The sequence below is a fragment of the Carcharhinus amblyrhynchos genome, chromosome 6 (assembly GCF_965287045.1).
Source record: "Carcharhinus amblyrhynchos chromosome 6, sCarAmb.v2.hapA, whole genome shotgun sequence".
Taxonomy (NCBI): domain Eukaryota; kingdom Metazoa; phylum Chordata; class Chondrichthyes; order Carcharhiniformes; family Carcharhinidae; genus Carcharhinus; species Carcharhinus amblyrhynchos.
In genome coordinates this window covers 122,859,867-122,886,135 of record NC_137329.1, presented here as the reverse complement: position 1 = coordinate 122,886,135, position 26,269 = coordinate 122,859,867, and the positions used below count along the sequence as shown (strand labels likewise).

Here is a 26,269-nt window from a genome sequence, read left to right as displayed (position 1 = left end):
TTCAATTGAGACATTCCAGAGTACATAAGAACATAAGAAATAGGAGCAGGAGTAGGCCATCTAGCCCTTCGAGCCTGCCCCGCCATTCAATAAGATCATGGCTGATCTGTCGTGGCTCAGTTCCACTTTCCCGCCCTCTCCCCATAACCCTTAATCCCCTCTCTTATCAAAAACCCATCAACCCGCGTCTTAAAAATATTTAGTGAGGTAGCCTCCACCACTTCAACGGGCAGAGAATTCCAGAGATTCACCACCCTTTGAGTGAAGAAGTTCCTCCTTAACTCCGTTCTAAACCGCCCCCCCTTTATCTTGAGGCTGTGCCCCCTAGTCCTACTGTCCTTTCTGAGCGGGAAGAGTCTCTCCACCTCTATCCTATCCATCCCATTTATCATCTTATACGTCTCAATGAGATCTCCCCTCATTCTTCTAAACTCTAACGAGTACAAGCCTAGTTTATACAGCCTCTCATAGCTCAACCCCCTCAACTCCGGTATCAGCCTAGTAAACCTCCTCTGCACTCCCTCCAAGGCCAAAATATCCTTGTGTAAGTACGGCGCCCAAAACTGCACACAGTACTCCAGCTGCGGCCTCACCAATGCCCTATATAGCCGCAGCAAGACCTCCCTACATTTATATTCAATCCCCCTTGCTATGAAGGCCAGCATCCCATTCGCCTTCCTGACCACCTGCTGCACCTGCAAGCTGGGTTTTTGCGACTCATGCACAAGGACCCCGAGGTCCCTCTGCACCGTCGCCTGCTGCAGTTTCTCGCCACGTAAGTAATAATCCTTCCTACCATTATTCCTACCAAAGTGGACCACGTCACACTTGCCAACATTAAATTCCATTTGCCATTTCCTGGCCCATTCGCCCAGCCTATCTAGATCCTTCTGTAGACTCTCCACACCCTCCGCACAATTTGCCGTTCCACCAATCTTGGTGTCATCAGCAAATTTCGTGAGATGATTAATGTGCAGGGGTCAGAGGAAAAGGCAGGGGAATGGCGCTAAGTCATGGTACTTGCTTGGAAAGCTAGTGCAGGCGCGATGGGCCAAATGGCCGCCTCCTGATACTGAACAAAATGAAAATCATCTTAATGTTGACATTTGGTTCGAGATATAATTACTGCAGAAGTGATGATTTTGTCTTGCAAGAGCGATCAGATTAGCAAGAGAGGTGGGTGGAGGGGAGGGCGATGGTGTTACAAAGACTGGACCATCTGAAAAAGGTTTCCTTTATTTGGTGCCTTGACCTGGAAAAAGCCACCTCGAGATCTTTCACAGAGCCGCAATCAGAAAAAAGTGAGCAGGAGTGGCAGCCAAACCTTTCTATCAACACAGACATCAAGTTGTGCTTACCTCAGTCCAACGCTGGCATCTCCATACCATAGCCAAACCTTTAGTCAGAGAAATTTTCACTTAGTCTTGAAGGAAGCATTGTGAGGTGCAGAAAACTTTTAGTCAGCAACCTTCTCCCATTGCACCTCTGCAGCCACTGCCCCAAGCTACATTGCACCCCTCAGCACATAGTCCTGGGCTTTGGATTGTGCAAGTCTGCAACACTTAGTTGGGACAATTCTTTGCACTGAAAATCCAGCAAGCTTTGGGCAGAATAAAGAGTGTCTTTCACTGAGTTGACGATCCTCAGTAAGAAGTCTCACAACACCAGGTTAAAGTCCAACCAATTTATTTGATAGTAAACCCACAAGCTTTTGGGGTTTTCCCCTTCGTCGGGTGAGTGAAGAGTTGATGATCCTCTAGCAGCAGTTGATGTTTGAATCAGCATGCATCCCCGGGAACAGCCCGTAGAGCACAGAGACCCCATCCCTGGGGATAGCCCGTAGAGCACAGAGTCCTGCATCCCTGAGCCGCTCAGGATGAACCTCGACAAATACCACTGCATCTCACTCCAGACCTTCTTTGCAAAGGCACATTTCACAAGGAGGTTTACAATGGCCTCTTCCCCAGCACAGTTGCCTAGAGGACAATGTGCAAATGGGGTGAAACTCCTGACGTGTAGGAAAGATCTGACGCGTAGGGCCTTTCTCACCACCGGCCAAGCCAGGTCTTGGTGCTCGTTGGGAAGTTCTGGTGATGAGGCATTCTGTCAAGTGATCTTGGCTGTTTGCTCAGGGAACCATCTGACAGGATCCACCTGTTTGTGTGGGACCTCTAGGGAGTTACATGCAGACAGTTGCCTGATAGACCTGTGGCGAAAGGTGTTTCTCCGCATAAATGTCTACCTGGGGGACAGGTGGTACAGCACGGCCCAATTACTTGGAGCATTTAGGCTGCGGTGTGGCCAGACTGATCCTTCGCAACACTGGGGACAGGTAAAATATCAGCACGTACTGGAGGTATCCATTGTATGGATGAGTTTCAACTGAAAATGTGTTGAAGCAGAGGAGGAGACAACAAATGCTATAGAGATGGAAGGAAATGTTTCTTTGTGAAGATAACGAGTGGGCGTCTGTTCAGTTAAAAATCAGATAGCGTTGCTCAGACTGAATGAGTCACCCTGAGACGGTGGCTAGACAAAGAGATGAAGTCTTTCCTCCAACTTCATAGTTAAATCAAAGGCACAGGTACAGAGTTTGTGGCAGGGCTTAAGGTGATGGACTTGGCCATCTCAATGTTTCTATGAAGACAATTGCAGCTCGTTGTAACAGGATATCAGATGATATATATGTCTGATCATGTGAAAAGGTATAGGATATTACTTGTGTTTTCAGATGGGCTCCCTTACTGTGGCAGGTACAGAAACCTGATTAGAGAGATTCAAATGTTAATAACCGCCTGTGAGTCAGAAGGTAATGGGTTCAAGTCCCACTCCAGGATTTGAGTACATAAGCCTAGGCTGGAATTCCAATGCAGTATTGAGGGAGTGCTGTCCTGGCCTCTGGCTAGATTGAGGTCCCTGCTCTCGCGTGTGGGTGCAAAAGATCCCATAACAATCTCTGAGCAGGGGAGTTCTTCCTGGTTCCTTGGTTTAGGCTTATGTACTTGTCGGTGAGGTTGAGGGTTTTTCTTTTGCAGGGAGGGTTGAGTGGTTTTGGAAAGGAAGGGGAGAGGAAGCCATTTACAATGTCAGTTGATATGAAACTAGAAAAAGATGTAAATTTAAGATTAAGGTGGGGGAAAACCTGAGGAGTTATGTTTTGTTCTCTGTGCTGGCTCCTGCTAACTCATAGTTTAATTGAATAAGGGATGTTTTTAATATGATGAGCATTAGACGGATTTGCTTGGAATTAATTACCTGAGGGAAGCTTCATTAAGAGGCAAGGTGTTGTCAAGTTCCACTAAAAGCCAAGGTGTTCATTAAATCAGTGATAATTGGGTTGTGAACAACTTGGCCTTGTTATTAATTGAATGGGTACTGAGTGGGAGGGGTTGCTAACTGCGGAGAGGAGAATGCTGGTCTACTGGCAGAGTGCAAGGTGGCAGCAGTGGCGTGGATTTGGGGATTGCATCAAGTGAATTCTTCCTTTTTTGGGTTTTTGTTGACAGGCTTAAACGGAGTCAGTCAACCACCTTTAACCCTGATGACATGACTGATACAGATTTCAAGAGAGGTGGAACCAGAAGTACGTCAGGTTCTAAGCTCGGCTGGTCCCGGGATCTACAGCATGCTAAAACGTATGATACAGTTCAAAATGTAAACACACATTTAATGGGTGTTTCATTAAGATCCTTATGCAATTGTATTTATCCGTTTCTGACTTCTATCTACAGTTCAAGGTTCATACAGCCATGTGGTACGGTGGCACAGTGGTTAGCACTGCTGCCTCTCAATGCCAGGGACCCTGGTTCAATTCTGGCCTCGAGTCACTGTTTATGTGGAATTTGCGCATTCTTTCCGTGTCTGCGTGCGTTTCCTCCAGCAGTCGAAAGATGTGTTGGTGAGGTTGATTGGCCATGCTAAATTGACTTTAGAATCAGAGGCATTAGCGATGTAAATGTGTGGAGTTACAGGAGTGGGGCCTGGATGGGATTGTAATCAGTACAGACTTGATGGGCTGTATGGCCTCCTTCTGTCCTGTAGGGATTTTATTCTATGATTTTGTTTGAAAATATAAAAAGAGGAAGCCTTATGGCCATTCAAGCCCATTCCACCACCTACTAGACCTCAGCTCCACTACTTCCCTCCCTGGTCCTTATATTTCTTGATTCATTAGAGGCCAAGATTAATTTTCACCTGGTGTTGCATATACTTAATAACTCAGCGGTACAGTGGTTAGCACTGCTGTCTCAGTACGCCTGGGACCCGGGTTCAATTTCAGCCTGGGTGTCCGTGTGGAGTTTGCACCTTCTTCTCACGTCTGTGTGTATTTTCTCTGTGTGCTCCGATTTCCTTCCACAGTCCAAAAGATGTGAGGGTTAGGTGGATTGGCCATGCTAAATTGCCCCTTAGTGTCAGAGGGATTAGCAGAGGATAGGCCCTGAGTGGGATTGTTGTCCATGCAGGCTCGAATCTGCGCTGTGGGGATTTTTAAAAGAAATAAAACTGAACATCCACAGCTAAATGCAAATGCTGCATATGCCGGAATTGGAAGCAATAACCGGCTGCCTGGGATAGAGATTTTATGCACCTTCTATGTAGATTGTAGGAAAGAAATACTGGAATACCAGAGGCAATTAACTTACTTCACATCAACAAAGTTCAAAATGGACAAAAATGGAATAGTATATTTTGCAGTGGGTAGAAAAGAGGAGTAGGTATGATGGCAAAGTTTAAAGTTTATTTATTAGTGTCACAAATAGGCTTACATTAACACTGCAATGAAGTTACTGTGAAATTCCTTGAGTCACCACATTCCAGCACCTGTTTGGGTACACTGAGGGAGAATTTAGCATGGCCCATGCATCTAACCAGCACGTCATTTGGACTGTGGGAGGAAACCCACGCAGACACGGGGAGACTGCAAACACCACACAGACAGTGACCCAAGACTGGAATTGAACTGGGTCCCTGGCGCTGTGAGGCAGCAACGCTAACCACTGTACCACCGTGCCCGCCCTGATATTGGAGGTTATATACATGGCTAATTTCCTGGGTTAAATCTTTCACTTATAATGGGAAAACCATGAAATAGGCTGGGATAGGAGTAACAAAACAACTACGGTGTTTTTTTCCTATTTCTCCTGAGCACTTTGCAGAGTTATTGGGCTGTCTAGATTTTGTGATAAGTCAATTTAAACAGAGCTTTGTGTTTTAAAAGTAAACCATCATTAATCAGAGGTGCAAAAATAATTTTCTCTGCAGTGATCTGGATGCTCCATTTGCAAAGTGGAGCAGAGAGCAGGTGTGTAACTGGCTGCATGACCAAGGACTGGGCATGTATGTGGGAGGTTCCAAATCCTGGATCACTTCAGGGCAGACTTTGCTGCATGCATCTCAGCAGGACCTGGAGAGGGTGAGTCACATTACCACAACTTGCATTTCATATAGTGCCTCTAAAGTGGGAATGTGTTTTAATTGCTTCACCGCAGTGTAGTCAGACAAAAACATACCTTGAACCAAGGAAGGACTCGGGACAATCAGTCTTGGCAAACACACGTACAGACAAAGTTAGAAATTCACACGAGTTCTTCCAGGGCCCTTTCGCAGGCACAAGTCTGCCAGCTTACTGTTTACATTCTATATTTAGTTAAGAGTAATTGAGTCATCATAGTGTTAACTAAAATTCAAATACACATACATTTGGAGAAGGTTTTTGGGAGGATCTTAAAGGAAGAGAGGGACGGGTTTTAGGCAGGAATTCAAGCTTGGAGTCTAGACATCTGAAGGCATGACCATCAGTGGTGAGGTGGAGGGCTTGGGACTCTCTATATCTGAGAGAATGTGACTTCCTAAACAGCAAGGTGTATGGGTATTTGAATTTTAGTTAACACTATGATGACTCAATTAATTCTTAACTAAATATAGAATGCAAACAGTAAGCTGGCTGACTTGTTCCAGGAAAAACTCAGGTAAATTTCCAACTTTGTCTGTATGCGTATTTGCCAAGCCTGATTGAGCAAGAAGTTGCTTGTCTGTGATGTTAAGTAAGCTACGCCATCTTGTGGAGTGTGGAAAACACACTAATATAACTGGAAGAACGGTGTCTCCAACTGTTCAGATCAGATTTTCTCAGCATTAGTGCCAGTATTGGAGCAGCTGCCAGAAGCTGTCTAGACTAGGTGATTTTTAAATTGCTTTTCATTTTCAGTCCACAACAAAGGAGCATGCAACCAGTACCTGGAAAATTCATCTGTCTTCCCATGTACTTAACCATTTTTTTTGTCATGTTGCGTCTATTTTAACAGCACTAAATTAGGGTAGGTCGTAGGAGTAAGTCCTTTTGAGCCTGCTTGCCATTCAATAAGATCATAACTAATCTGGTTATGGTCTAGCACAGTAAAATATTTCCTAAGAATCGTACACATTGTTATAAAGGATGTTTGTATGGAGAAGTTAGTTCTGATTCAGTGTCATTGCAGTAATTGGTTCTTGAAGAATCAGATCATTCTTTGACCAATCTGTTTGTATAGGAACTTGGGATCAAACATCCTCTGCACAGAAAAAAGTTGCAGCTGTCTCTGCAGGCGTTCGGATCTGAAGAGGAAGATAACAAAGGAAAGCTGGATTACAATTGGGTCACAAGTGAGTAGAATGGTATTTCTCACTGTTTAGCAGAGACCTATAATGCAACAGTTGTGGTTAGTTGAAGAAACTAAGACTGTTGTATTAACTTGCAGTTGGGAGTTCTGTTGTTTCTGGTCCAACTTAGGTAGCATGGCCACCAATGGACACAACATTGAGCGAGAGGCAGGGGAAGAGAGAACTAATGTTAACTTAATATTAACCAGGGTGGCACCTTGGCACAGTGGTTAGCAGTGATACTTCACAGCATCAGGGACCCTGGTTCGATTCCCGGCTTAGATCACTGTCTGTGGGGAGTTTGCACGTTCTCCCTGTGTCTGCGTGGATTTCCTCCTCCAGTCCAAAGATATGTGGGTTAGGTGGATTGGCCATGCTAAATTGTCCCATTGTGTCAGGGGGACTCATAGGGTAAATGCATGGGGTCATGGGGATAGGGCCTGAGTGGAATTGTAGCCAGTGCAGACTCAATGGGCTGAATAGCCTCCTGCACTGTGGAATTGTATGATTCTACCTGTCTAAATGCATTTCTGAGACCCACAAGGTTAATCAGAATATTGTGGAGAAGGTTGTCAGTGAAGAAATGTTGGATAGAAGAAAGCCCTTGGAGGAGGAAGAAATCTACTGAAAGATCACATATAGAAATATTCTGAAAAGAAACTATATGATGTGCTGAGTGAATGAGAATCTGTTTTCCTTGTGGCTGAATGTACCCGCATTGATTAACAGTCAGGCTGACCTGTATGGTCCTTTTGCCAGTAGTGACGTCAGAGACTACTTCCTCAGGTGGACGTAGATGTTACTACAGGGCGTAACTATAAGGTTCATGGTGGGAGATATAGGAGGGATGTCCAAGGTAGGTTCTTTACTCAGAGTGTGGTTGGGGTGCAGAATGGACTACCTGCTGTAAAAGTGGAGTCGGACGCTTTAGGAACTTTCAAGCGGTTTTTGGATAGGCACATGGAGCACACCAAAATGACAGGGAGTGGGATAGCTTGATCTTGGGATTGGACAAAGCTCAGCACAACATCGAGGACCGAAGGGCCTGTACTGTGTTGTACTGTTCTATGTTTCTGATTGTAGTTTTCTACTTTCTCTACTGCTTAAGGGTCCCACTAACTTTTATCTTTCCTCCTACCCTGTATCTTCCTTCCCTGTCTTTTGGGGTCAATATTAGATTCAGGAAGCTTACTGCAAGTTTATAACCCTGTGGCCTGAAAAAAGCCAAACGTTCATTCTTCTTTTGGCAAAACAGGATACTGCCCCCTTTTCCTGGTGTTGATGCTGGGAGAAGGACAAAAATCAGATCCTTCAACTAAAGGGTAAAACTTCCAAGTATGGAACTGAAGGAGATAGATTTTCAATTATGAGAAAAGACTAATAATTGGAGGCCATGAGTTTAAGATCATTAAAGGATTTTTTTAGGCCTGAGTATGCTATTAGTGGGGGCAGTAGAGTATGTAATGACCTTTAGGTAATTAACGACAAGTTAGAGAATGATTTCAAAGGTTTCTTCCTAATATTGGTAGGAAGTCAAACACCGCTAGTTGCCCTCAGGAACCTTTCCAATGGTGTGCAGGTTAGGTGGATTGGCCAGGCTAAATTGCCCATGGGGCCCAATTTTTACCATCAAGTTGCGCCCGTTTTTGCATGCATTTAAATTGATTTAATGGGCTGCACACCCAAGCTTACCAGCACTTTCCCCTTTACCACCACGTTCGCCCATCCAGTATTGGCGCAAAACAGACATGCTCCACAAAAGTCCAATTCGGGCTCTCCAGTTGGTGAGGAGGTAAGTGCTGAGCGCCCAACGGCTCTCTGCTTGAGATAGGTGGGGGAAGCGGGGTCTGCTGACACTCTGCTTGAGATCAGTGGGAGGGGGAAAAGGGGGGGGTGTCTGCTGCCTCTCTGCCTGAGATTAGTGAGGGAGAAGGTGGGGAGGGGCCTGCAATGGATCTGGGTGGCGGGCATTGAGGGTCATACGGGGCTCAGTAATGTTTTGGGAGTGGAGCATTTTTCATGGGGGCCGAGGGGAGGTTTCATCCAGCCCGGCAGCGATGTGGCAGGGGAGCAGTATTCTATCATTTTTTTTCTGTGCGTGCGCAATTAAAGGCGCCGATCGGAGCTGCAGGGTTTCGGGCACATTAAACCCCATCTGCAGGCTTCTGCAGCACGATTCGGAATCACTGATATTTTTTAGGCAGAGTGCTTATGGGGACGCCTGAGAACGGGTCTAAAAGACGCAATCTGAAACGCTCCCAGTTTCAAGTCCACCCAGAACTTAGAATCAAAATGGTAAAATAGGGGCCCTTAGTGTCCAAAGATGTGTAGATTATGGGCATTAGTGAGATAGGCATGTGGGCTTACAGGGATAGGGCAGGGGGGGATAAGTCTGGGAGAGATGCTCTGTCGGAGAGTCAGTGCAGATCTGATGGGCCAAATGGACTCTTTCCACCCATAAATTCTATTCTATGAAAGTCCAGATTGCAGTCAGTCAAAATATTTGATAGCCCCCCTGCCCCCATTACCATTTCCACATTCTTATACACAGAGTAATGTGACTGTTTATCTCCTAATTGATAAGGTATTCCTTTTGTAGCTCTGAGCAGAGTATTCGAGACCACTCAGTATGTGGTGCACAGGTTTTGAAGCCCTTAAGAGTGTATGCAGTTAATTAAAATGTTGGGTTTTAAATTCCTCTTTTGAAGACTGAATATTCTTTATGTTGTTCCAATCCAGGGAAAATCTATCTTCATCCCTATCGGGCAATTTCAGAATTAAGTATTACAATTTAGATTTTCCAGTGCAGTTTCTTTACCCTTGAAGCAGTAAATAGGATTTATCTCTATTAGGATGGCTGGACGATATTGGATTACCCCAGTACAAGACACAGTTTGATGAAGGAAGAGTTGATGGCCGGATGCTCCATTATATGACTGTGGTAAGTACAGTCTTAAATTTTGTTTTAAGTGTCAGTGTTTGTGGTCATTTGGATGCGAGTCAATAGATGTTAATAAATTATAATTACATTTCTAACTGCTTGCTTACCTCTCTTCTTCCATTGGATTTCACAAGAATGACATGATTCAATAAGTATTTATGTTAGTTTTGTCCGCCTCACTTTGCCCAAACCATTCCTAAGTCATGTCAAAGCTGAGGCTGTTCTTTCGAATGGGAAAGTGACGGGACCCTCAGGAGGACAAACAAAATAAATAAAAGCTGGAGAAACAAAGTTTGTAGTGAGCTGATAGCCAAGGTTGAGAATATCCCATGATACTGCTGAGTAAAAGGGCAGCTGAGTTGTGCAGCGGGTTAGACAATCCGCCAGTTTCCCAGACTGATATTTCTCAATAAATGCCCTGTGGCTAGAATAACTGTTTGAGACATTGGCAGCAATATTAAAGCACCAGTTGACACCTTGAACTTTTGTTCCAGTTGCCTCAGGCATTCGGTCATTTCCAGTAAAGAGGATTCACTTATATTCAAACAGAACTCTGTGGAGGGGGTCAGGACGAAAGGGAAGAGAAAGTTATAAAATCAAGACTATTATTTAAACAGTGCTCTCCCCATTATCTGCGCTGGTTTCCTCCCACAGTCTGAAGATGTGTAGCTTGGGTGGATTGGCCACGTTAAATTTCCCTTTAGTGTCCCAAGATGTATAATTAGGGGGATTAGCGGGGTAAAATTTGTGGGGTTAGGGGGATAGGGCCTGGATAAAGTCAGTGCAGAAACAATAAGCCCAATGGCTTCCTTCTGCACTTGTAGGGATTTTAACTCCTGTCTTTAAAAAACGTAATCTAAAATGTTACATAAGAACATAAGAAATAGGAGCAGGAGTAGGCCATCTAGCCCTTCGAGCCTGCCCCGCCATTCAATAAGATCATGGCTGATCTGAAGTGGCTCAGTTCCACCCAAACCCTATCCCTGTAATCCCACACATTTACCCTGCTAACCCCCTGACACTAAGGGGCAATTTCGCATAGCCAATCAACATCTTGATCTGGGGGAGGAAACCCACACAGACACGGGGAGAACATGCAAACTCCACACAGTGAGTTAACACAAATTTGAAGTAATTCAGCTGATTTTGTTTTGTAAATTGGTGAATTTCAGACCATTGTAAAAACTGTGTTTAATCATTGATTCTATTTAGCGCGTGTGTTCATGTGACTGCGTGGATATTGTTTTAAATCATAATGTCTGATGTGTTCAGTTGAGAAAGCAAAATTGTGTCTTGCTGCATTCTTTGCGTATTTGTCTGGCATTCCGCCACATTTTTAAAAACTTTCCCTTTGAAGTACTGTCTGGCTTTAGCCTGGAACGTCCAACTGCTGAGTCTTTAAGTCCTAATGATATTGCTGTTGTCATTCACTGTAAACACTATCCCTTGAAATCTTGCCAAGGGAAATGTTATGGAAATTCTACTCTTAGCTACGTTACACCCTACCCTTGCTGTACCTTAATTTAACTTCAGCTGGTTGCAGAGATGTGTGCTTCACTGAAGAGTTAAGTATCTATTAAACTAAAGTAAACACTCCTAATCCTGCTGTTTTTGTGTGTGTGTATTAGCAAGAACCTGCCACATTTCCTGAGGCCCTGCTGCTTATACTATTGCATTCAATTTTCCTCCTCTTCACTTAAGGAAGTAATTAAAAACCTGAATGAAACATTTAAAATGCTATGTAAGCTGAACCAAAACAAGAAGGGACTTCTAAAATGCTATTTATCTCATTTCAGCACATCCAGGAGCACTTCAGTCACTGATGCATAGATTAATGCTGCACAATTTTGCAAAATTAAGACCAATATATTTACTACCTCATTAGGCACATCTTTTACGTGCTATTTTGTTGATCATTTGTGTTGATATATCAGTAATGTCGTTTAATTTTATCCCACCCATGTGTTGTATCCATAGGATCCCTACAGTACAGAAGGAGGCCATTCAGCCCGCTGAGTCTGTGCCAACCACAATCCCACCCAGGCCCTATTCCTGTAACCCCACACGTTTACCCTGATAATCCCCCAACACTGGTGTCAATTGAGTATGACTGCACATCTTTGGACTTTGTATCTTGAGGATCCGGTACAGTTTCTCCCTAAAGTTAATGTTTTTTCTGAAACGAAAGGAGAAAACGCTGGAAAATCTCAGCAGATCTGGTAGCATCTGATAAGGAGAGAAAAGAGCTGACACTTCCAGTCCAGATGCCCCTTTGTCAAAGCTAAAAGACACAGAAAGTTGGAGATATTTATACTGCAGGGATATTTTACTGATTTATTTAATATTTGATTCTAATATCTTAATATCTGACTCTTTTAATATTTTTCTGTTCCTTTATTTTGTAGGATGACCTGATGTCACTGAAAGTTGGAAGTGTTCTTCATCACCTCAGCATCAAGAGGGCAATTCAAGTTCTCAGAATTAATAATTTTGAAGCCAATTGTCTTCGTAGAAGACCATCTGATGAGGTACGAGTCAAGGTTGCTACAGGACGATTGAAGCCACTGTGCTTTGGAGCGTGAACATGTTTCACCAAGGAGCAGCGAGATGCTAGTTTGAATCTCCTCCCTCTCTGAGGGCTAGTGTTGAGTGAAGGCTGGGCACTGTGCCATAAATAGTGAGAGAATCAGAAAGTAGAAGTTGAATAAACTGGGATTGTTTTCACTGGAAAGACGGAGGCTGAGGGGAGATCTGATAGTCTCTAAAAGGATGAGAGGCATCGACAGAGAGGCTTTTTCCAACAGTGTCACTTACAAGGGGACACGGGTTCAAGATGAGATGGGGACAGTTTAAAGGAGATGTGCGGGGGAAGTTTTTCATGCAGTGGTGGGTGGCTGGAACGCGCTGCCAGAGGAGATGGTAGAAGCAGGCACATTGGCAACATTTAAGAGGCATCTGGATGGGTGCATGAACGTGGAGGAAATAGAGGGATATGGGCTGAGTAAGGACAGGTTTTGTTTTAGTTTAGTTCAGGCATCATGTTCAGCACAAACTTGGAGGGCTGAAGGGCCTGTTCCTGTGCTGTATTTTTCTTCGTTCTTTGTAATTCATGGGATCGCTTTGGGGTGAATTAGTTGATTAGAAAAATGCAGGAGAAAGTTAAGGGATGAACATTGTCTCAAAAAAAACTTTCATCTTCCTTTGCAGCTGTTCATTCTCACCTCTAAGTCGGTGGCACACCACCCTGTATTGCTGGTGTTGCTTGCTCAGGATAGGATCACAACAAATATCATTGTTCTCTCAGTTAAATGAAGCTATTAATTTAGCAGCATTTGTGAGCAATTTACTAAGCTGATTTGTTGTTGTTTACACCTGGAAACCTGAAGGGGATTGGAATCCCTACAGTCTTGAAAGAGGCCATTCAGCCCATCATAAGATATAGGAGCAGAATTAGGCCACTCGGCCCATCAAGTCTGCCCCGCCATTCAATCATGGCTGCTACTTTTCTCATCCCCATTTTCCTGCCTTTTCCCCATAATCCCGATCCCCTTATTAGTCAAGTTATACATCTCTGTCTCAAAGACATTCAATGACCCGGCCTCCACAGCCTTCTGCGGCAAAGAGTTCCACAGATTCATCACTCTCTGGCTGAAGAAATTCCTCCTCATCTCTGTTTTAAAGAATCATTCCTTTAGCCTGAGGTTGTGCCCTCTGGTTCTAGATTTTTCTACTAATGGAAGATCCTCTCCACATCCACTCTGTCCAGGTATCCTGTAAGTTTCAATAAGATTCCATCACGTCCTAAACTCCAAAGAGTACAGACCCAGAGTCCTCAATCGTTCCTCATGCGGCAAGCTCTTCATTCCAGGGATCATTCTCGTGAACCTCCATCCTATTCCCGTAACCCCACGTATTTACCCTGACACTAGGGTTAATTTAGCATGGCCAATCAACCTAACCCGCACGCTTTTGGACTGTGGGAGGAAACTGGAGCACCCGGAGGAAATCCAGGCAGACACGAGGAGAACGTGTAAACTCCACACACAGTCATCCAAGCCAGGAATCAAACCCAGGTCCCTGGTGCTGTGAGGCAACAGTGCTAACACTGTGCCATCATGCGCAAGCAAGTATCTAGTGAGAAAGAACTTGCTTTTATGTGGCAGCTTTCCACGACCCGGATATTCCAAAATTCTTTTGAAAGAAGCATGCTGTTATAAAGTTTATTTGTTAGTCACAAGTAAGGCTTACGATGATGAATGGGATGGATAGGATAGAGGTGGAGAGACTCTTCCCGCTCAGAAAGGATAGTAGGACTAGGGGGCACAGCCTCAAGATAAAGGGGAGGCGGTTTAGAACGGAGTTGAGGAGGAACTTCTTCACTCAAAGGGTGGTGAATCTCTGGAATTCTCTGCCCGTTGAAGTGGTGGAGGCTGCCTCGCTAAATATTTTTAAGAAGCTGGTTGATGGGTTCTTGATAAGAGAGGGAATTAAGGGTTATGGGGAGAGGGCGGGAAAGTGGAACTGAGCCACGACAGATCAGCCATGATCTTATTGAATGGCGGGGCAGGCTCGAAGGGCTAGATGGCCTACTCCTGCTCCTATTTCTTATGTTAATACTGCAATGAAGTTACTGTGAAAACCCCCTAGTTGCCACACTCCGGCGCCTGTTCAGGTCAATGCACCTAACCAGCATGTCTTTCAGAATGTGGGAGGAAACAGGAGCACCTGGAGGAAACCCACGCAGACACGGGGAGAACATGCAAACTCTGCACAGACAGTGACCCAACCAGGAATCGAACCCGGTGCTGTGAGGCAGCAGTGTTAACCACTGTGTCACCGTGCCGCACAGTGCAGAAAGAGGCCATTTGACCCATCGAGTCTGCACCAACCACAATCTCACCCTATTCCTGTAACCCGACATATTTACCCTGAGTCTAGGGTCAGTTTATCCTAGGAGGGATGCAGGCAGGTGCATTGGATTTCAGCCTGTGTAATCTCTTAAAACTCGAGGAAAAACCATTCAAATCGTACGTAATTTCTTATTTCCTAGAATAACATCACTCCTGCAGAAGTTTCCCAGTGGACAAATCATCGAGTGATGGAATGGCTGCGCTCTGCAGATCTGGCAGAATATGCACCTAATCTACGTGGCAGTGGTGTGCACGGTGGATTAATGGTAAGAAGGTGATTTATTCCAAGTTGAATACTGCCTTAGTTAACGTCCTGTCAACACTGAGATAGAGAGTGAACAACTGACATTACTGTAGCTGTCTGAATGAAACGAGCGATAAAGTGGATGCTAAGGGAGACAGTTTGCTACAGACTGTGTTGGCAATGGACACATTAGGAGGAAAGATGGTATGTAAGAAAAACATGTGGATGCTGAACATCAGCAAATATAAACAAAATACTGCCAATACTCTGCAGGTTAGGCAGCATTTCTGGGAGTTTCAGACCAATGACCTTTCCATCAGAACTGGGAAATGAGAGAGATTAGCAATTTTAAACAAGTGAGGAGGCAGAGGGAAAAGAGTAACAAAAACAGAAAATCTCAGCAGGTCCAGCAGCATCTGTGGAGAGAGAATAGAGCCAATGTTTCGAGTCTGGGTGACACTGAGCTGACAAAGGGTCACCTAGACTTGAAACACTGGCTCTATTCTCTCTCCACAGATGCTGCCAGACCCACTGAGATTTTCCAGCATTTTCTGTTTTTGTTTCAGATTCCCAGCATCCGCATTAATTGCCTGTTCCTTGGTAGTGGTGGTGGGGGGACGGGGGGCGGAGTTGGATTGGGAGTCTTCTTGTTCCTTCCAGCCCCCAGCCTCAAATTTTCCCCCGGCTTGCACTTAAAACCCATTAGCTTGGTCTTTATTTCTGTTACTTATTTTAAAGCTTAGCATTACAATAGTTACTGAAGCTCTGGCTTTCAACATGTAGGTAACTTCTAATGCAGTAAAGCCTGTAAGAAGGTACACTAAGAAGTCTCACAACACCAGGTTAAAGTCCAACAGGTTTATTTGGTAGCACAAGCTTTTGGAGCACTGCTCCTTCATCAGGTGACTTCTTACTGTGCCGACCCTAGTCCAATGCTGGCATCTCCACATCGGGTTTATTTGGTATCACGTGATGGAATATGAGACAATGCAGAATCACTGAGCAGAAACTGATAGCCAAGTTCCGCACATGTGAGGATGGCCTCAACCGGGATCTTGGGTTCATGTCACACTATGTGTAACCCCCACCATTTGACCTGGGCTTGCAAAATCCTACTAACTTAGACAATTGACACCTCTTTAACCTGTGATTTATCTCTGTCTCCACTCACACTGTGTGTACCTGTAAAGACTTGATTACCTGTAAAGACTCACATTCCAACCATTATCTTGTAATTGAGTCTGTGTCTGTAAATGCCCTGTTTGTGAACCCAACTCTTCACTCACCTGATGAAGGAGCAGTGCTCCGAAAGCTTGTGATTCCAAATAAACTGTTGGACTTTAACCTGGTGTTGTGAGACTTCGTACTGTGCCCATCCCAGTCCAACGCCATGTAAGAAGGTAGTTAACAATTTGTTTCTTGGCATATCCACATTAGTGGGAGTACTTATTTGCTCCGGTAGAAATGAAGCTCGACAGCAGAAGTTTTTAGCCTCGTGCTGTGTACCTGTCTCTCTGGGACATGGCTGGAATCCTCTACACAACATGTCTGCAAGCCGAGGTGTACAATGCCGGGAAATTGGAAATAAGCAGTAAGGGACAGGTGGTAAACATGATTGTAGCTGATAATGGGTTGTGTGTTATAATCTAAAAAAGGCATGTTTTTCATTTCCAGGTACTAGAACCTCGTTTTAACGTGGAAACATTTGCAATGCTGCTGAATATCCCTCCTAACAAGACACTACTTCGACGCCATTTAGCTACTCACTTTAACTTGCTGGTTGGTCCTGATGCTCAACAGCAGAAGCGGGAGGCTGTGGAATCCCCAGACTATTCTCTCCTAACAGCCACTGCCAAAGTAAAGGTGGGCAAGAGCAATTCCATGCGATGTGGACCCTGGTGTTACTCATTATTCTGTGTTGCATTGATACTCATTGATGGATCTTTTTGCAAACTACACAAACCAACATTCCAGTAGTGTCATCTGAATACATTCAGCAAGCATGTGGAAGCCTGCTCCTTCACATTGCAGACATAGAAACATTCTGAAACTACAAGATTGTTAGCGCTTTCCTTTGCAATCTCTCATTCGCGTAGCATTCAGTCTTTGTCATGTCTTTTCCGCTGCCACAATATTGTCTGGCAGATTAGCCACCAGCTGCAGTAATTCTGTAAAATTTATCCCTCAGTAACATTGTAGGGATAGAACAGCAGTCTGTCAGCACTGACCCCCTGGCAGTGCGGCGCCCCCTCAGCACTGACCCTCTGACAGCGCGGCGCCCCCTCAGCACTGACCCCCTGACAGTGTGGCTAAATGTTCAGTGTGTTTCAATGATTTTGATTTGGGGACCAAATGTAATATTTCCGAGTTTGTAGATGATGCAAAGCTAGGCGGGAATGTGTGTTGTGAGGAAGATGTAAAGCAGCAACGGGAGAATTTTGACAGACTGAGTGAGTGGGCAAAAACATGGCAGATGGGATAGAATATGGCAAAATGTGAGAAATCCATTTGGTAGAAGGAGCAGATGTGCAGGGTACTTCCTAAATGGTAAGAGATTAGAAAGTGTGGACGTATGAAGGGGCCTCAGTGGACTGGTCCACAGTCACCGAGGGCTAACATACAGGTGCTGCAAGCTATTCGAAAACCTAATGGAATATTAGTCTACATTGCAAGAGGATTTGAGTATAGGAATAATGAGATCCTGCTTCAGTTCTGTAGGAGCTTGGTTAGACTGTACCTGGAGCACTGTGTGTAGTTTTAATTCTCTTACCTCAGAAAGGATATGATTGCCATAGAGGGAGCACAACAAACATTCACCAGACTTGGTGCAGGCTTGGTGGGACTGTCTAATGAAGAGAGATTGGGGAAAACTGGACCTGTATTCTCTAGAGTTCCAAAGAATGAGAAGTGATCTCATTGAAATCTACAAAATACTTCAAGGGATAGACAGGGTAGATGTGGGGAAGGTGTTCCCCCTGGTTGGGGAGTCTGGAACCAGGGGGCACAATTTCGGACCGAGATGAAGAGAAATTTCTTTACACGGAGGGTTGTGAATGTTTGGAATTCGCTGCCCCAGAGGCTGTGGAAGCTCAGTCACTGAGTGTGTTTAAATAGAGATTGAGAGATTGCTGATTAAAATGACATAAAGGGTTATGGGGATAGTGGGATACAAGACATTGAAGCATCCAATCGGCTGTGATCATATTGAACAGGGGAATAGACTTGATGGGCTGAATGGCCCCCACCTGTGCCTACATCTCAGATATATGAATCAGACAGTAAAATGGAGTTCATGTAGATGATCAGCCATGATCTTATCGAATGGCAAAGCTTGACTGGAAGAATTAACATTCAGGTAAATCTTCAATACACTTGCAGAAATGTTTTTGTGTCATTCAACTGTAACACTTCTGATTAAAGATTGCAATCTGTTTAGGACAACTCATTTCCATTTATTTTAATTTTCCTAGACACACTAACCCAACGAGCAGGAGGAGACCATCATTCTGTTAGATCGTAGCTGACCTGTACCGTGGCTCCATTTACCCCACCTTGGTTGTATAATAACTAACAAAAACCCCAGCTTTCAAATTTGCCGTTGCTCCCCAAACCTCAACCAAGAAGTGAATTACTTCTGGTCTGGCAGCACTGTGGCACAGCGGGTTAGCATTGCTGCCTCACCGCGCCAGGGACCCAGGTTCAATTCCTGGCTTGGGTCACCGTCTGTGTAGCATTTGCATGTTCTCCCCATGTCTCCAAGTGCTCCCATTTCCTCCCACAGTCCACCTGATGAGGTGCATTGGCCATGCTGAATTCTTCCTCAGTGTACCCAAACAGGCACCGGATTATAGCAACTAGGGGAATTTCACAGTAACTTTGTTACAGTGTTAATGTAAGCCCACTTGTGCCACTAATAAATAAACTTAAATTTAATTGTTGATATAAGATGAGGACTTGCTATAAATATCGATTTATTTTTACTCTGCTTTGCCATTGTGAAACTCACTGATACAGACACAGGGTATAAATTGGTCTGTAATGTTTCAATCACTCTGACTTGTGCATTTCCCTCTGGCAGCCAAGAAAGCTGGCGTTCAGTAATTTTGGAAGCTTGAGAAAACGGAAACAGGATGAAGAAGAATACATTTGTCCAATGGAATTGGGGCTCCCGGCAGGAACTGGCTTCAGGCAAGGAAATAAAATAAAAGGCATTGAACTGAGAGTATATAACGAAGAAGATTTGGACAGGATAGAACAGGTAAAGTGACCACATGAAGGATAATGGTTAATCATGTGATTTATCTGGAAAACATTTTATGATTTTGTCGGTCAGATCAATTTCATTTACAAAGCAGGGAGACAGTGGGGTCGTGGTGATATCACCAGACCAGTAACTCGGAGGCCCAGGTTAATGCTCCGGGGATGAGTTCACATCCTGCCAGGAATTTAAAATTTAATTAGTAATTCTGCAGTGTGGAATTATTTTCAATTATGGTCAATTGTAAAAACCCATCTTGTTGCTTAATGCCCTTTATAGAAGGAAATCTGCTGCCCATACCCGATCTGGCTTACACGTGACTCTCTCAGCAGTGTGGCTGACACTTAACTGCCCTCTGAAATGGCCAAACAAGCCACTCGGTTCAGGGGCATTTGGGGATGGGCAACTAATGCTGGCTTTGCCAGCAACGCCCAAATGAAAGTAAAATGTGCACAACTATCAGCAGGGAAGTTTCACAGTGTTCTACTGCCTGTAGCGCTAGGCTCAGACAATGTGGAATCTTCTCACTTTCTATAGAAGTACAAATGAAATAATCACTCCTAGCTGAATGGAGTGGCCGAAACCTTCATTAGGTTGTTAGGAGCTCTTTTACCAAAATCGTGGGGTTTTTTTTGAATCTTCTGGCACTCCTGCCTTCTGATTGCAAAACCGGGCCCCTGCTATAAGACATAGGAGCAGAATTAGGCCACTCGGCCCATCGAGGGGAAGTCGTGTCTGACAAATTTATTGGAGTTCTATGAGGATGTGTCTAGGGTGGTGGATAGAGGAGAGCCGGTGGATGTGGTCTTTCTTGATTTTCAGAAGGCGTTTGACAAGGTACCTCACAAGAGGTTATTGCAGAAGGTAAGGGGGCATGGAGTTGGGGGTAGGGTGTTAGCGTGGATAGAGGATTGGTTGTCAGATAGGAGGCAGAGAGTGGGGGTTAATGGGTGCTATTCGGATTGGCGGTTGGTGACTAGTGGAGTGCCCCAAGGGCCGGTGCTGGGGCCTCAGCTATTTACCATTTATATAGATGATCTGGAGGAGGGAACCGAGTGTATGGTGTCAAAATTTGCTGATGACACCAAGATTGGTGGAACGGCAAATTGCGCAGAGGGTGTGGAGAGCCTGCAGAAGGATCTAGATAGGCTGGGCGAATGGGCCAGGAACTGGCAAATGGAATTTAATGTTGGCAACTGCAAGGTGGTCCACTTTGGTAGGAATAATGGTAGGAAGGACTATTACTTACATGGCGAAAAGCTGCAGCAGGCGACGGTGCAGAGGGACCTCGGGGTCCTTGTGCATGAGTCGCAAAAACCCAGCCTGCAGGTGCAGCAGGTGGTCAGGAAGGCGAATGGGATGCTGGCCTTCATAGCGAGGGGGATTGAATATAAAAGTAGGGAGGTCTTGCTGCGGCTGTATAGGGCATTGGTGAGGCCGCAGCTGGAGTACTGTGTGCAGTTTTGGTCGCCACACTTACGCAAGGATATTTTGGCCTTGGAGAGAGCGCAGAGGAGGTTTACTAGGCTGATACCGGAGTTGAGGGGGTTGAGCTATGAGGAGAGGCTGAATAAACTAGGCTTGTACTCGTTAGAGTTTAGAAGACTGAGGGGAGATCTCATTAAGACGTATAAGATGATGAATGGGATGGATAGGATAGAGGTGGAGAGGCTCTTCCCGCTCAGAAAGGACAGTAGGACTACGGGGCACAGCCTCAAGATAAAGGGGAGGCGGTTTAGAACGGAGTTGAGGAGGAACTTCTTCACTCAAAGGGTGGTGAATCTCTGGAATTCTCTGCCCGTTGAAGTGGTGGAGGCTGCCTCGCTAAATATTTTTAAGACGCGGGTTGATGGGTTTTTGATAAGAGAGGGGATTAAGAGTTATGGGGAGAGGGCGGGAATGTGGAACTGAGCCACGACAGATCAGCCATGATCTTATTGAATGGTGGGGCAGGCTCGAAGGGCTGGATGGTCTACTCATGTTCTTATGAGTCTGCTCTGCCGTTCAATCATGGCTGATATTTCTCTCATCCCCGTTCTCCTGCCTTTTCCCCACGGATGTCTCCTCTAGTTCTAGTTTTTCCTACTAGTGGAAACGTCCTCTCCACATCCACTCTATCCAGGCCTCACAGTATACTGTAAGTCTCAATAAGATCTCCCCTCATCCTTCTAAACTCCAACGAGTACAGACCCAGAGTCCTCATACGACAAGCTTTTCATTCCAGCGATCATTCTTGTGATCCTGCTTTGGACCCTTTCCAAGGCCAGTAGTACATCCTTCCTTAGATATGGGTCTCAAAACTGTTCACAGTACTCCAAATGGGGTCTGACCAGGGCCTTCTACAGCCTCAGCCTTATATTGCCAGTCTGTCTGCTTCAGGCAGGCTTTCATGGTCTCCAGTATGGCTGACAAAAATGTGGAGAATGATTGTAGCTGCCAGTTGCCCTGGGTGGAAAATTGGATTGGATTATAATTGACCTCATGGCCGTGGTGGTGTTTATTGGAAATGAGTATGAATTGGACATTGTTCCTGGGGAAAAGGATAGTGATCCTTTCTTTTTGTTTAGATGGACGACTCTGAAGGAACAGTGAGGCAAATTGGAGCGTTCTCGGAAGGAATCAATAATCTGACAGTAAGTGGGGCATTGAATATGGGTCAAAAGCCAGTAAACTTCCACTTTAGAAACTAAGGCTATAATGTGTGCTTTCTGTGGAGAGCTACTGTTTTCACTCTTGTGCCTCAATTTTTCCTTTTCCTTTTCCTTTTCCCTTCCCTTGCAGCACATGTTGAAAGAGGATGAGCTGTTTAAAGATTTGAGTGCTGGCTCCCCTTGCACCAGCATGACTGATGAGGATTCCAACGTGTGATGGGGAAGGGAAACCCGGCACCCTCAATACGGAGATGGCTTTTTATTCTCAAACACTCCTCAGACCAACAACACTACACTCTGAAGTCCCTGCACTAAATCCATTTGTAACATGTGGACATAAGAGAGAAAGCCAATATGCAACACCAACACTCAAATATTTATTCTGTTTCGGAGAGAAATTGGATCTATACCCTTTGCTGGGAGGTGGGAGGAATTCAGTCATATTTGAGAAAAGTAGCTTTCACACGTTTCAAATTTAAAGTGAATTTTATTTCATCAGGGCCACGGATACCAGTGATTTATCTTTCTGGTCGGTTCTTTGTTCAACACAGTATTTTTTAAAAATGCTTTATTTTTATCATCAAGACATTGGGAAACTTTTAGGAATGAGACACGTACAAAGAGATTAAAGTGCCAGTGTTCTCCAGTGCCCTGGTTACTGGGCTCACTCCTGCAGCCTGGTCTGTCCTCCAAATCCAAAAGCCCAGTGTTCAGAAGCCAAAAAAAAGTCTTTCATTAGTCGCAAGAATTAAGCAATATTTCCAGAATGCCTTAAATAACCAAAAAAGCTGCCATTTTAATTAATGTCAGTTATTTTACACGGACTTTATCTTGTCCAGCCACAACGTGAATTTTGTACGTTTTTGTAATTTTTTTCTAAAAGGCAGGTTAAAAGGGGGTATTTTGTAACGAGCAACTTTTAATGGAATTACGGACGCGTGCAATGATTTATATCGATGTAGGGATTGCATACCAGCTGGTTACTGGCCTAGAATCCACATAGAATTTATCAAGCGTCTCTCAAAATGGTGTGAGGTTTGAAGTACTGTAATTCCTGTTTTGTAACCTGAACTGCAACTGTAACTTGCAAGTCTTAACAGAAGTTGTGACTGTTGGGATTGAACAATGTTCATTTTAAGTGTCGGGACATTTTAAATGGTCGCATTGTAGGAACTATTTCCATTTCTTAACCAGCATGGTAATTGAAGAAGCCAGTGACTCATCAGTGGGGACACTGTTTAATCGGTTTATGCAAATTGATGGCCTGCATTTTTTGCTACGTAATGTGTGTGCATCAATATCTCTCTTCGCTCAGAAGATTGCTGTGTGGAAATGATACCCTGATGAGGTAACAGTGCAGAATCAAGAATTGTTCCAGCACAGGAGGCCACTCAGTAATGGGTGTAAAATTTGAGTATCGGCACCAAGTGGACTGATAGCTATTTCTGTAAATCAGTGCTGCAGATCACTCGGTTCTGCATTTGGAAATGTAATCAAGGAAATCCTGAAATCCTCAGCAGAGACCTTCACAATATCATGGAGAGTGAAAGTCAACACTTTCTACCCAGCAATTAATAATTGTTCTGTATTGCATAATGCATTAATTGTAATACACTTAATTCATATTTTGCAAATATCTATTTTAGCCAAAAACTATTGATATGATTTTAAAAGTTAACTATGCTCCTTATTTAAACACTAGTCGGGGTTGGGGGAGGGGAGAATCGTAATCTTTAAAAACTACTTGTAGCTTCCTGAAAGCTCAAATATCCGGACACTATAAAATGTATTTTTTTACTTCGTTTTTGATTTTAAAAAAACGAACTGTGTTGGTGTCATCGGGAAGAAAACTCTAATTTTTGAGGGCAATATACTGGCAGTCAGGGAGTCATGTGAGCCAGGGTGTCTTTAAAACATCATCAGAGCACCGGAACTAACCTGTGTGTATCTGATTCTGGAAACTGATGTACAACCTGATGTTCCATGTGCTTTGTATTAGTTTATTTATTTCACATTGTTAATGCCATTATTCTGCCATATATTTTAATGTTGAGGGGTTTTATTTTGTGCAATGTTTCAGTGGCATATTTGTCTGTCTGTAGTACGTTGATTTCCCCTCGTTTATTTTGGGGCCTTCTCACGAGAAATTGTAGGCTTCTAAAAGTGTGAACAGTTGAGAATCTTGCACCAGCCTCCAAGAACACGGCTTTGCAACTGCTTCTCCACTCCTGCCTTCGGATAGACCCCTGACCTGTTTGCTCATTACACCCTGTGGAGTTGTTACAAAAATAAGTGTACAACAGGTAGTGTGCATGCCACGCATATCTGCTGCCCCTAGTCTCCTTTGGAAGCAAATTTTCTCTTTGGGAATTTAGGAAGTTAGTGGCCAAAATCCCTCTGAAAGCAATATAATCATGTAGCAATCATTACACTGATTTACAGAATTGTGCTTGTATATCCATTGCCCTCAGCTGTGTGTATGTTTCAATGTAAAAATAAAATATTGCTTAATGTATGCAGTGTGTATTTGAATTGGAAATAAATTTCCAAAAGATCCTTAATCATGGGGAGGAGACATATCTCTCTGCAATAAGATTCCAAAATCTGTCCTGCTGGTGCTGCAGGAATGTCATGATGTGGAGATGCTGGTGTTGGACTGGGGTAAACACAGTAAGAAGTCTGACAACACCAGGTTTAAGTCCAACCAATTTATTTGATAGTAAACTCACAAGCTTTTGGGGTTTGTCCCTTGGTCAGGTGCGTGGAGAGTTCTGGCCTCAGACAGAGCATATAATAGCACAGGCAGTTTACAAATTACTGATTAGAATGTGAGTCTTTACAACTAACCTGCTATTCCAGTCTTAAAGATGTTGACAGTGTGAGTGGAGATAGTATTAGCATAGGTTAAAGAGATGTGTATCTCCATTCACTCCAGAACTCTCCATTAACCTGACGAAGGGGCAAAGCCCAAAAGCCCATGTGTTTACTATCAGATAAATTGGTTGGACTTAAACCTGGTGTTGTCAGACTTCTTGCTGCAGGAATGTTCCAGGGCAAGAAACCCAAGATATTATTTGCACTGCAGTGACCAGATCTTTGGTCTATCCAGGACAGTATTGGGCAGTGCAGTGGCACAGTGATTAGCACTGCTGCCTCACAGCACTAGGGACCTGAGTTTGATTCCTGACTTGGGTCACTGTCTGTGCAGGTGATAACTACAAGAATCCCTACTGTGCAGGAAGAGGCCAGTTCAGCTCATCGAGTCTGCACCGACCACAATCCTACCCAGGCCTTATTCCTAAAGGTGTTTGATAAGGTGCCGCACAAGACGTTATTACAGAAGGTAAGGGGGCATGGAGTTGGGGGTAGGGTGTTAGTGTGGTAGTGTGGATAGGGGATTGGCTGTCAAATAGGAGGCAGAGAGTAGGGGTCAATGGGTGCTATTCAGATTGGCGATTGGTGACTAGTGGAGTGCCCCGGGGTCGGTGCTGGGGCCTCTGCTATTTACCATTTATATAGATGATCTGGAGGACGGAACTGAGTGTATGGTGTCAAAATTTGCTGATGACACCAAGATTGGTGGAACAGCAAATTGTGCGGAGGGTGTGGAGAGTCTGCAGAAGGATCTAGATAGGCTGGGCGAATGGGCCAGGAAATGGCAAATGAAATTTAATGTTGGCAAGTGTGAAGTTGTCCGCTTTGGTAGGAATAATGGTAGGAAGGACTATTACTTACATGGCAAAAAACTGCAGCATGCAACAGTGCAGAGGGACCTCGGGGTCCTTGTGCATGAGTTGTAAAAACCCAGCCTGCAGGTGCAGCAGGTGGTCAGGAAGGCTAATGGGATGCTGGCCTTCATAGCGAGGGGGATTGAATATAAAAGTAGGAGGTCTTGCTGCAACTGTACAGGGCACTGGTGAGGCCACAGCTGGAGTACTGTGTGCAGTTTTGGGCGCCGCACTTACACAAGGATATTTTGGCCTTGGAGGGAGTGCAGAGGAGGTTTACTAGGCTGATACCAGAGTTGAGGGGGTTGAACTGAGGAGAGACTGAATAAACTAGGCTTGTACTCGTTAGAGGTTAGAAGAATGAGGGGAGATCTCATTGAGACATATAAGATGATGAATGGGATGGATAGGATAGAGGTGGAGAGGCTCTTCCCGCTCAGAAAGGACAGTAGGACTCAGGGCACAGCCTCAAGATAAGGGGGGTGTGGTTTAGAACAGAGTTAAGGAGGAACTTCTTCACTCAAAGAGTGGTGAATCTGTGGAATTCTCTGCCCGTTGAAGTGGTGGAGGCTGCCTCGCTAGATATATTTAAGATGCGGGTTGATACGTTTTTGATAGGCAAGGGGATTGAGGGTTATGGGGAGAGGGTGAGAATGTGGAACTGAGACACGACAGATCAGCCATGATCTTATTGAATGGTGGGGCAGGCTCAAAGGGCTAGATGGCCTACTCCTGCTATTTCTTATGTTCCTACAACCCCACATATTTAGCTTGCTAATCCCTCAACAGTAGGGTTAATTTAGCATAGTCAATCAATCAACCTAACCCACATATCTTGAGTGTGGGAGGAAACCAGAACACCCAGAGGAAACCCACACAGACAGGGAGAAAATGTACA

The 26,269-nt window shown here is 44.5% G+C and overlaps 1 protein-coding gene across 15 annotated transcripts in view; it reads left to right on the top strand.

Annotated features, from left to right (window-relative positions):
• Window positions 1-24,144, top strand: part of ppfibp1b (PPFIA binding protein 1b) — a 161,073-nt gene extending 136,929 nt beyond the window's left edge. For all 15 annotated transcript variants that reach the window (XM_080191385.1, XM_080191384.1, XM_080191387.1 and 12 more), the window contains 10 exons: window positions 3,507-3,635; window positions 5,263-5,413; window positions 6,531-6,642; window positions 9,492-9,580; window positions 11,986-12,108; window positions 14,631-14,756; window positions 16,409-16,597; window positions 18,813-18,992; window positions 21,560-21,625; window positions 21,774-24,144. In XM_080191385.1, coding sequence (XP_080047511.1) covers window positions 3,507-3,635; window positions 5,263-5,413; window positions 6,531-6,642; window positions 9,492-9,580; window positions 11,986-12,108; window positions 14,631-14,756; window positions 16,409-16,597; window positions 18,813-18,992; window positions 21,560-21,625; window positions 21,774-21,860 — 1,252 coding nt within the window. In that variant the 3' untranslated portion in view covers window positions 21,861-24,144. The remainder of the gene's footprint in view (window positions 1-3,506; window positions 3,636-5,262; window positions 5,414-6,530; window positions 6,643-9,491; window positions 9,581-11,985; window positions 12,109-14,630; window positions 14,757-16,408; window positions 16,598-18,812; window positions 18,993-21,559; window positions 21,626-21,773) is intronic.
• Window positions 24,145-26,269: the final 2,125 nt, after the last annotated feature.